Source organism: Pararge aegeria, chromosome 20 (genome assembly GCF_905163445.1).
Source record: "Pararge aegeria chromosome 20, ilParAegt1.1, whole genome shotgun sequence".
NCBI lineage: Eukaryota > Metazoa > Arthropoda > Insecta > Lepidoptera > Nymphalidae > Pararge > Pararge aegeria.
This window is the reverse complement of record NC_053199.1, coordinates 3166351-3178499: the sequence shown is the minus strand read 5'-3', so window position 1 is coordinate 3178499 and position 12149 is coordinate 3166351. Positions and strand designations below refer to the sequence as shown.

The 12149-nt window shown below is 35.2% G+C and overlaps 1 protein-coding gene across 2 annotated transcripts in view; it reads left to right on the top strand.

The window, feature by feature from the left end:
• LOC120632766 (organic cation transporter protein-like) overlaps positions 1-7605 on the top strand; it is a 46942-nt gene extending 39337 nt beyond the window's left edge. Inside the window, exons 5-7 of one of the 2 annotated variants that reach the window (XM_039902762.1) lie at positions 4900-5081; positions 6237-6419; positions 6632-7605. In XM_039902762.1, coding sequence (XP_039758696.1) covers positions 4900-5081; positions 6237-6401 — 347 coding nt within the window. In that variant the 3' untranslated portion in view covers positions 6402-6419; positions 6632-7605. Of the gene's footprint in view, positions 1-4899; positions 5082-6236 lie in introns of both variants that reach the window. The other variant, XM_039902761.1, reaches the window with a different exon arrangement.
• The last annotated feature ends 4544 nt before the right edge of the window (positions 7606-12149 follow it).

Here is a 12149-nt window from a genome sequence, read left to right as displayed (position 1 = left end):
CCATAAATTATAGCCGACAAATTATAACCGATTTAAATAATTATTTTTGTACTATAGAGGTTATAATATGTGTTTAGTTTTGCCCAAACTTTGTGTAGATCTGAATGTGGTTGGAGGTAGAGGACAGAACTCCTCCTTTAAGGCTTAACGATACTTAATACTTAAAATTTTTTTAGAACTACAACTAAATTGAATGCCATATCAAAAAACTAAATCAAACGCAGACGAAGTCGCGGGTAACAGCTAGTAGGATTATATTTATCCCGGAAAATTGCAAATAAGTAAATGTTAGCCTAACCTACGCAATGCTTGACCGCTTGACTTACCCTGGCAAAATTATCTATAGGAATGGTTTAAGTACATCCTGGAGACGGCTACAGTATATCCATTTTATCACAGGAAATTAATCGTATTTTTATCAAGTCAACGCATCCTCCTAGCTCTTAGTTGGCTTATAGAATTTTACGTTGTTATTGTTTAGATAAACAATGTTGATCAATGTTTGACAGTGACTTGAATTAATGGAATATTCAAGTAAAGCCGATTTCAGCATCCGTCGCCCGTTGGTGTAGTCTCTTATGCTCCAAGAGCTAATAGTTAGGTATACGTTACTAGCTGTGCTGCGACCGCGTGTATTAGGGTTTTATACAAATCCCGTGGGAACAGTTTGTTTTCCTGGGAGTAACATAGGCTCTGTAGCCTATGTTACTCTCCGTCCTTTCAACTAACACTATGCCAAAAATCAAGTTGCTTTGTAAGAGTGAGAAGGAAGGACAAACATACAGACAAACAAACATAAAGTCAAAGTACAAGGCCAAAAATATCTTTATTCAAGTTGGCCCATAGGTGGCACATGAGAAGTACACGGTAGTGAGATGACCATATTCGTAAACTTAAAACTAAAGCTACTGCGTAAACGCGTCCTGGCCTAAGAAAAAGCCAACACCCATATTTAGCCGAGTGGAATTTTTTGTTATCACCATCTAAAATTGTAATTTTAAATTATCAGAAGAGCAACCTGGTTAGAGCAATAATTGACACCCAAGCTTTTTTATCGATTTCGTAGTCATTTATACTAAAATAGAACTTTTCTACATACTTACGTTTTATAATATTAGTTACGATTGTGTCATACATAGAAGATTATTTGTTTATTTGATACGAGAATTTTATTCGGAAGTTTTCAGTCTAAAATTGCATTTGGTGCCTCTTTTGAGTATTAATAGATAGATAGATAGATACATTATTTATTGCACACAAGAAAGGGATAAAGATAATAAATCTTGGGAACAGTAATACAAGAAAATAAAAGTCTCATCGCTTGCAGTGATCTCATAATAAGTTCATATATTTAGAAAAATCCTAAGACTCATTTTATTTTTTAATCCTTCTCATTAGTTTTGGGTTTATAACCTTTACCCTAACGTTAAAGTTACACCGATTCGGTAGCAACGTTTACGAATTACGAGCTCTTCGCCTACTACCTCATGGAGGTTATGAATTACCTACCCTCGGAATCGAAAGGATATTTAACAAACATTTCATGAATAAATGAATGAGGGCGGAAACGTTTTGATGTAGATCTTGTGCCCGGACTAAAGGAATAACACAGATGGAATCTTCGCAAAGCTTATCACAGTGAGAAACATCAGTTCCCATCACCACTACAAGTTTATTCCACTGCAAGTAAGATCTTAACTGCAATTTCATCCGGCGGTAATGATGACTTATTTATTTAGCAAAAACGCCATGAAGACATTACAATTGTCCAATTCGTCTCCCCGGGGCAATAAAAAGAACTCAATAATTAAAAATAATTACAAAAATAGCTAAATAAATGAAGAATTACAAAATAACAATAACAACAATAACGAAAAACATATAAAAAAAAACAAAACATTTAAACTTATAATTATTATTGTAGATTACCTCTCTAATAACATTTTTGTTTTATTTTGAATGATGTAGTCTATGATTTTAGCGGGCTAATTTATTAGGGAGCAAAGCAGTTATATTAAACCCATATCAATATCAGTTTCTACACAGCACGCACCTCTGTCTTTTGACAGTTACGTTCATTTTTTTTTACAGCCGAATGAGCTAACCGATGATTTTTTTATGATAAGATAGCGGGAAAGTTCGGCTCACCTATCCTTCATCACTTCATGTCGGTGCTTGTATAGCTTTAATGTAAAATATACTAAATGTATACTACGAACTAATGGACACTAATGGTTTATTATTTCATCGAAGCCCATAACAGTCCACGGCTGGGCTGTAAGCATGTCCCAACAGGAGGGTTTGTCCATAATCACCAAGCTGGGCAGACAGATTAGTAATCGCAGTAGATGGTAGTAGATGTACAGAGGACGATGCAGTCCGTTCTCCGATATATTTCCTTAGTCGCCTCGTACGACACCCGCGGGAAGAGAGGGATGGTGCCAACTGGATTCTGATATGCCGCCACAACACGGAATATATCCGGGGATTCCCTGATAGTTTCATTGAAATCAACAGCCGTTTCGGAGCCTATACGGAACATACCCACACACTTTCTCTTTTATATATATATACACACTTTCTCTTTTATATATATACGGCTGGACCGATTTCAATGAAACTTTCAGGGAATCTCCGGATTGACCTGGCGAGTAATCCTGTAAAGTTTGGTGACGATCGGAGCAATCCTATTTTTGAACTGTCAAACTGTCAAATACAGCTTTTATTTACTATGATATGATGATGATAATATTCTATTGTTGGGTGTACATGGGTGTAGATAATGATCTTCACCCGCTCGAGAAGAGAATAAAAGAGAATGAATACGGAGAGAAATAAATGATTTAATATATTATGAGACTTAAATTAAAAATTTAATGATGTAAGTTTATTGATTAAATAAAATAAAGCAAAATCTAGCCCGGCGAAGCGGGCTGGGTACGCTAGTATATTATATATTTTAATTAAATATCACTTGCTCTAGCGGTGAAGTTAAAACATTGTGAGGAAACGTGCACGTCTGAGAGTTCTCCATAATGTTCCATTCCTTTTATGGTTGATAATTATGATTATAATGACCCTTTAAAGGGGTGGCAATGGAAAAAGGAGCACGTTTCGGAGCCATAAGTCATAACTGGCCATGCGCACTTTTTGAATGAATTTGATAAAAATATGGATAGTTAAATAATGGCATTCTATTTATATATTGGCATGATTGTAAGGTTGCCTGACAGAGATCGCTGCTTAGCGATATGACTGCCTTTTGTATCCTACTACTGTACTTGAAATATCTAACCTTTTTTTCAATTTTCTGAACTTGATGTGGACTACAAATAAAGAGTATAAATAAATAATTTCTAATCGGTGTTTCGCGAACAGCTTCGTTTTAAGTCGTCCTCTTTTTTTTATCTGTGGTCTGATATTGCAATTTTAATGGCAATAAAATATAAGATTGCTGTAGACTCTACAGCGTATATTACCGTGTTTTCAGAATTGAGCGGAATTTTATATGGAATAGGATGTTTTTATTCGACTTTTATATTCGTTGGATTACCATTCGACGCCCTCCGCGTGTACTGTTGAAATTCAAGTGCCTTCGTTCGTTCCATTTTCCGGGTAAAATCTTTATATATGCTAAGTATTACGTACGATTTCAAACGTTTCTCAACTAACTAAGTTTTGTGGCATCCAAGTCTTTTAGAAGTGCTTGAGGAAAAGCACTTTTAAAACGTCAAGTCTGAGCATGTAGTGACTCTACCATGCTGCTCCAATTCGGGTTTTGTTAGTGGCAATTATCGGGACCGATAGGTCAACGTGTCCTCCGAGGCAACTAACTGCAGACTGGTATTGACATTTTTTGACAGAAAACCCCAATGCAGAAAGCAACGCTTCTTCTTTTTTTTCGAACAGTTCGATGACGGTCAGCTCTCTATAATATAACGTAGTAATAAATTATTAGAAACTAAACCTATTTCGACTCGTAAGTAGGTAGATAGTATATAAAAATAAGTTATGTTTTATGAATGATTTCATGAAGGTAGAAAGCAAATGTTTACTTTACTGGAGTTTACAGGTCCCTCACAAAAACATCTCTTAGCCTATTTTTAGGACCCTTTTTGAAGGGTTACTGTCTACTTATTAGGTTAGGGACACAAATGCAGAAACATCTAAGCATCGTCCTTTTAAACACGACCTGATAGGGGGCACATTAAACTGTGGTATATTTATTAATTAAGGGGGGGACATTTCAAATTCAACAATTATTTATTACTTATTATAATTTTTGACGGCCGACTGAAGCAGTGTGCAGCGACCCTGCTTTCTTAGCCCATGGTCGTGGGTTCGATTCCCACAACTGGAACATGGTTATGTGATGAACATGTATGTTTTTAGTGTCTGGGTGTTTATCTATATATTATAAGTATTTATGCATATGTTTCATAAAAAAATTCATCACTTATCTTAGTACCCATAACACAAGCTACTCTTACTTTGGGGCTAGGTCGTAAATGTGTGTAATGTCGTAGTATATTTATTCAATTATATTTATTAATTATTTATTCATTTAGACCTATCACATTTATTTATTTGAAGTAGGCCTAAAATAAGCACTTCTGAACCTGAACCTGAAGTCTGCCAGTTTTAAGTGATTCTACCACACACGCAGGTTCGGAGGGCAGATTCTACCGTGAATATGTCTTTCTAACATCATCTTCAAATATATAAAATTCTCGTGTCGCGGTGTTTGTAGTTAAACTTCTCCTAAACGGCTTGACCGATTCTCATGAAATTTAGTGTGCATATTAGGTAGGACTGAGAATCGGACATCATCTATTTTTATCCCCCTAAATGTTAAGGGTAGTCCACCCCTAATTTTTTTCAACAGTATTTTTTCCACAGATCAGAAATGGCTATCTCTAGTCTTATATTTATCGGGAAAGTTCTCTATCACGGTCGCATACAGCTCCGTGTACATCTACGTGTCAGAAGTGTTCCCGACCAACGTCCGACAGTCGTTGTTGGCGGTTTGCTCATCGTTGGGCAGAGTCGGATCGACGTTGGCGCCGATGACGCCACTGCTCGTAAGTAAAGAACATCGTATATAATTGTGTTGTAAATAATTACAAGACACACGCATAATATTTTATGCGTATCTTGTAATTAAATTTAAAAATTAAAATTTTAAGGTATTTAACCAAACTTAAATGGTATAATAAACCTTACATCTCATAATCTCGGATAGCCTTCTTTTCAATAGTTTTACTTTTGCCGTGTCTGAATTGCACATGTTTTTTTATGATTTTGATATTCCGATACATATTACCTAATTCATCTAAAATAGGTCCACTCCCTCTACGTATTTTCGCTCCGATATGCTCATCTATACTTGCAGGAGATATTGTGTTTCTGAAAACTCACAGTTTTTAAGTGCCAATAATATAATTCATCTTTTTAATAAATTTGTTAAATCAGAGCTCCGTTATTTATTAATTGAATTGAAAAATTATTATTTTATTTGAAAGTATATTTTTTATAAAAGTTTCATTATATTTAGTGTAGTAATTTAGTTTTAAAAACAAAATTAATACTGAACCAAATATGTTATCTAAGCGCAAACGAAATTGCGTATTTTTCTTTGTACCTATATATTGCATTATATACAATAAAGTTAGATTTTTTTTTTCAAACTTCCTATCTGTATTCTTTTATTTATAAAAATAGATCTTATAACATTTTGAATTATAATTCGTTTAGGTTTGTGAATATAAAATCCTATCAGATCCTTATGATAAGAAATAAAAAACACTAAATCTTATATCTTTAAAAACGAGCAATTCTTGTATGTATATAATTGGAATATTGGAATCTCCAACGATTTTCATGAAATTCAGTATACAGGGGGTTTCTGAGGCGATAAATCGATCTAGCTAGGATTCATTTATATTGGAATCTCGGGCAAAAACTGCAAACTGCATCTTTTTGAGAGATTCTGATGCGATGCGTGAACAGTAAACGTTACGCCAAACATGTTAGTATATCGGAATTGTCGGAATTGTTGTTTCTTTAAAGTTCTATAAAACAGTCCGCGACAACATACGAATATTTTTTAAAGTCGACTCATTCGCGGGCGAATCGCGCGGGTCCGCTAGTAATAATAAAATACGACAAACTTACTTGTTTGGTTTTTACGGGCTGTTGCAAATTGTAGTTTTTATATAGTTAAATTTCCTCCCCAGAATCACTACTACCACAATCTACCAGCAATATTCTTCGGGAGCATGGCGTTGATAGCAAGTATTCTGGTGTTCTCCCTACCAGAAACCATAAACGTTGCATTACCTGATACTGTGGAGGAAGCTGAAATGCTGTCTCAAAAACGAAGCAAAAAGGAATCCGCTTAGAGCATCCTCGAAATTGAAGTACAAAACTTTACAATTACGCACTTTTTATTAGTATTAACATTAATCTGTTAAATCTTAATTTCAATGTAAACAATTTTGTTTGGATTGCATTTGTATAATGCAAAGCATTACTTACCAATTTCTCTGGTTGTTACAAATTACATGTAATTCAGCTCATAGTTATTTGTGTATCATGCTTCTATTCAAGTTATTATAACTTTGTTTTGTAGGTGCTGGCCATGTTGATTACCTGTTTCCATATAGCCTAAGACTGCTAGACTTGCATTTCCCCATCTTCTTCTTCTTCTCCTTCTTCCTCTGGGCTTGTCTCCGTACTTGGTCAGAAATAAGCATGGCGTCAACCAGAAGCTCTAAGGAACATGAATGCAAACAACAACAGTTACGTATTAAAACTAAACGTTTCTATTTCCACCATAATAGAACAGATTTGAACGAATGGAGTAAGTTAAAAATCCTACATAATTCCGAAAGACACTCACTGGCTGTAATTTTGTCTAAATATTCAATATGGCGGATGAACAGTGCCATTTTTAAATGTGAAAACACATGCAGTTGTTATTTTAAATTTGAATGCTTATTTCTTATAATCGTGTTTGTTACGAACCAAAGTGCTACTTTTAAAAGCGAAAAATATTTATAAGACATTTTTGGCTCTTAAGACTTTCGATCGAAATGAATAATATAAGCAATCTAATCCAAAATCTTTTCCATGTAGATAACGATAGCACTACTATAATTAAATACGGGCTTTGTATATTTATATCAGTCTGTAATTTAAACTTTTATATATGTTTTGCTAACACTATGCTGAAAAAGTTCCAAGCTCAAGAAACTATACATATCTATGTATCTACCTCAGATATTTATATATTTTATTCAAATATTTAGTTTTGCCTTTTTCTCTAAATACAAGCACAAGTATATACCGTAAGTATTTTTCTAAATTATATTATAATTATAGCTCGTACAAATATTTTTAAATAGGTAATATTATATTAAAGCCAAAAATTTAACTCTATTTGATATGCCCAACTTTTTTTCTGCCCATCACTTTTTTTTACCTTGTTAGTATTTGTCGTCGGCCCAGTTCATACTAGGCATGAAAATAATAAAATGCATTAAAAAAATCCGATCTAAATTACCTAATTCAGAATAATTTTCCGGAACAGTAAAAAAGAGTTACGCCAACGCTGCACTCGCACTTGATACAGGGCGTATTTACAAAATTCGAAATGCTATTTTCTTAATATTCAAATCTTTTGCGACTGGTGTAGAAAAAAACAAAGGTGTAGTTAACCATTTTGAATATCGCTTAGAGTTGCGGATATAGATAGATTAAAGGAGATATCGATGTCCGAGAATAAAAGTCACTTTGTTTATAAGGAATGAAAAATAGCATCATATAGTATATTGGTCACCGCGATCGTTCTATATCATATGAGTGAGCCCACTCTTGTGACATAGAGATAGTAGAAAATAAGGCGTGAGCACATCTAACGAGTTAAATCTTTGATTTCAATAACTTTACCATACTTATTCCTAATCATTTATCTATGTGTATTTACATTAATTAATGTATGTTTTGTATTTTGTACCTAATGTACCTAAAGCTTTTAAAAAAACTTGTGATACCTCCGATATGAACTTTTTTCAATAAAATTCACTATTTATAAAAATCTGGACGTTTTTCTTATTATTTAACCTAACCCCTAGGTCGTAATTTAATTGAAAACTTCTGTCTTAGCCTACTGGTTATTTCTGTTAATAGTTGAAAAAGTAATAGTACAGAATAAATAACAGACAGTGGTAATAGTTGATACATTTATAGCAGATAATAAATAATCGCGTCTACTGTTAATAGCTGAAATATTAAAAGCGCCTAGTATTTTTTTACACGCAAAGAATAAGAAAGGCGCTTACACTACACTACTTTCCAAAAAAATATCCATAATTTTTTAAAGAAATACTAACTTTGCTAAGCAACTTATTACAGATTACAGATAGATAATAAGTTATCGAGTCTACCGATGCTCCTAGAGCGGGCAGTTACCTTGATCAACGAATTAGTTTGGCCATCCAAAGGGGCAATGCTGCCAGCATCTTAGGAACTGTGCCTCGCTGCGGTGGTGTCGAAGACGTTTTAGATATTATATAGTTTTACATAGTTTATTTTAGGTTATATTTATAAAACAAATGTGACAGATTGAATATAGAAAACAGACCTTTTTGTGCCAGCTTCTATCCAATATAAAATTGTACTATGCTTATTTATTTGCAGTGTTAAATGTAAACGAGTAAATTATGTTTAATTGATGTATTTCGGAGTTTTATCCGTGTTACGATCAATATAGGTGTATTTTATTTCTCAACTTTATTACACAAGAAAAAATCCGGAGTAATATAAACATCAAGTGTTGTCTGGAGGAGATCGTTTAAAGCGATAGCCTTTGCGCATTTTTTTATTACGGTTTCATATTTTTTTCCTTTGTGTCCAATAAATATTTAGAATAGAATAGAATAGAATAGAATTTGTTTATTTACCAGAACAACACAAACAGACTTACATACGGAGTAACTTAAAATTTTTTACTTAATTATTAATAGCTTAAGTCTATGATGTGTCGTGCCAATAAAAAGGTTCTGACACAGCTTAAAGTTCCGGATGCTAATGTAATGTACAACGCTGGTATTCTGTCAGTACCTATTTAGTTGAGGGAAGTCCAGTTATGAAATCACATATAAAAAAAAAACAATAATATACCAATATATCTAATATTATAAATGCAAATAATGGGGTTTAAGGGGGAGGGGGAGTCAGCCTCCTCCACCGTCAACCTCACCTGCCCGTGGCACCCTGCACCTGCACACCGGCCAAGCTTGGTGATTATTGGCATAACTTTGGCATTCGTTTACCTCATAAAAACGCTAGGAGGCACTCAGTGGGCGATGGAAAAAGGTATGTTACGAGAATCTCTAAGTGATCAAATCAGAAATGAGGAGATCCGTAAAAGAACCAGAGTTACCGACATAGCTCAGCGAGTCGCAAAGCTGAAGCGGAAATGGGAGAACCGATGGGCGTTGGGGTTCCAAGATGCTGGAATGGCGACCCCGCACAGGTAAACGCGGCGTTGGTCGGTCCCCAAAGAGGTGGACAGACCACATCAAACGAGTTTCAGTGAGCTGCCGGAAAGAGATCGCCTAAAGCCCAGGACCCAGGACCAGGTGGATCTTAATCGGTTGAAGTGATGCGGATGATGATGATTCTTAATGCGAAAGTGTGTTTATTGCTTGCGTAGCGTCCTAACTAAGCCATTTTTGGCATAGAGTTAGTTGAATGGACGTAGAGCAGAATAGGCTTCTCTCCGTCTTTCCAACAAACGGTTGTGAAAAATGTGAAATTCGTAATAAACGAGGGCGAAGAACGCCAGCAACGCTAGTGGGTATATGTATAACAAAAGCTTTTAACTTAATTACACTATACACATAACGATTTACATCTTCTATCTGTGAATTCAGGTTTTTCCAAATGTTTGTCGGATTGCATAAACTTTTCAGTGAAATGGCGATACCAGATTGATTGGAGTGCATTCTATATTTGGTTAGGGCCATTTCCAACCGCTGTACGCGCCGCGAAATGCATTCTATATTTTCCAGCACAGCACACATTTATTTTTACACAATCCGATACAATTTGAACGAATACAAACGGAATTCGAAATGTACGCTATCCATCGGATTACAGGAAATCAGCTTTTATGGGTTTTTTTTTTTTATGACCTCTTGCGCAGCGGTATATACCATCGAAATCCAAATTTTTTTGGGTGGTTTTAAGTTCTGTGATCATCAGATCATAGAACTTAAAACCACAACTCATCCAAATCCAAATTCAAATTCAAAAATGTTTTATTTATGTAGACCTTACCACCGTGTTCATACATTTAATATGTTACCACTAATATTAGGTGATGGTGATAACTGTATTAAAACTAAAGCTAGAAGGGGTTCCGAACGCGCCCTGGTCTAAGAAGAGTCCACAACAAACTTAGCCAGGTTTTTTTTTGTCATCACCATCTCACAGAAGAGTTACTTTTAGCTATGAAGTTAGAGCAATTCATACCAGCATTTTTATCAAACATTTAATCCTTAATATTATAATAGGATTTTTCCATAAGCTTACGTTTTATATAAACTTTGAAATTATTAAGCGAGGTCTTAAGGATTTCATCTGGTAATTTGTTATAAAATGATATACAATTACCCTTCCTGACTTATTAGTGACGCATAAAGCACGAGCCCCCACCGTGAAGGGGCGAGCGCTGTGGCCTTATAATATGTGGGAGGTCTTTAGAAAGATTTGTAATTAATAATATCAGAATTTTCTCTTTTCTGGCCTGGTGGGAGGCTCCAGCTGAAGATAGTTACCACCCTACCGATAAAGTAAATTCCATTAAGTGACGTCTTGTATAATAAATAAATAAATATAATACGACAATACAAACATCGCCATCTAATCCCAAAGTAAGCGTAGCTTGTGTTATAGGTAGCAAGATAACTGATGATTAATTTTATTAATAATATACATAAATACTTATAATATACATACAAACATCCAGATACTGAAAAACATTCATGTTCATCACACAAACATTTTCCAGTTATGGAAATCAAACTCACGGCCTTGGACTCAGAAAGCAGGGTCGCTGGCCGCTGCGCCAATCGGTCGCACATAGGATCCTCCCTACTCCAAGTTTCAATTGTTTTACTCGAAAAATGACACCTCGATTGCGTACGCGCAAATCTTGAACTCAGGCTGCAGCTATCATGTAGCACTCGCTATAAGCATAAAGTCAGTAACGTTATGTGACTAAAGTCCGTACACCATGCAGCTAACGGGTAAAACCGCTCAACAAAGCGGAGGCTGTGGTATTTTTAGAACATACCTACGTCGGTAACTCGGTAGGTAGCGCGGTGTCTCGGCAGGGGTTATGCAAACATGTGCGTGCGCATTCTCACCGCGACACTTGAACTAAAATGGAGGCCATTAGTCCAGCGCTGGGCAAGTAGTGTATTTTTTCCCTGAATTGTTGAGGTACTGTGAGAATATTGAAGGGCCTTTACTTCAATATTCGCACAGTATCCCTACACTAAACTACACCTAATCATGTATTTTATAATGTTTAATATGATCTTTCATTCATCATTATTAACAATATCCATAAACTATGTAGTACCGTAAGTGGTATCTAGTAGTGTAAGTGGCCCTGCCGTACTAAAAGGATGTGAATTAAATAAATATGAAAGAATGAAAATACATTAATCTCCGTTTTCACTAAATAACTTGAATGGCCTCCAACGGAAGCCGATGGAGACAGTTTACCCAATCGAAGTTGAGATCTCCCCCGGACCACGATTTTCAATGATGAAGGAACGACCGGAAAGAGAGAAGACATTCATCGACTGTTAAACAATAGTTAGCACCTAAGAGTTGATTATACTTATTTTTTTTATAGCCGTCGCCTAAATCGCCTAGATTTCGTGAAAACTGGCATAAGTCAATCGAACAACGTTCAGCAACGCATTAGGTTCATAAAGTCTGTATGAACTGGGTCATGGCCTGTATCGATATGAGTTCATACTTAGCGTTCCGTAGTCAAACATAGAACAATGAATGAACGAATGAGCTAATAAATTTCTATTTTCATCACCAAAGCTTTCAAAATTTCTCCA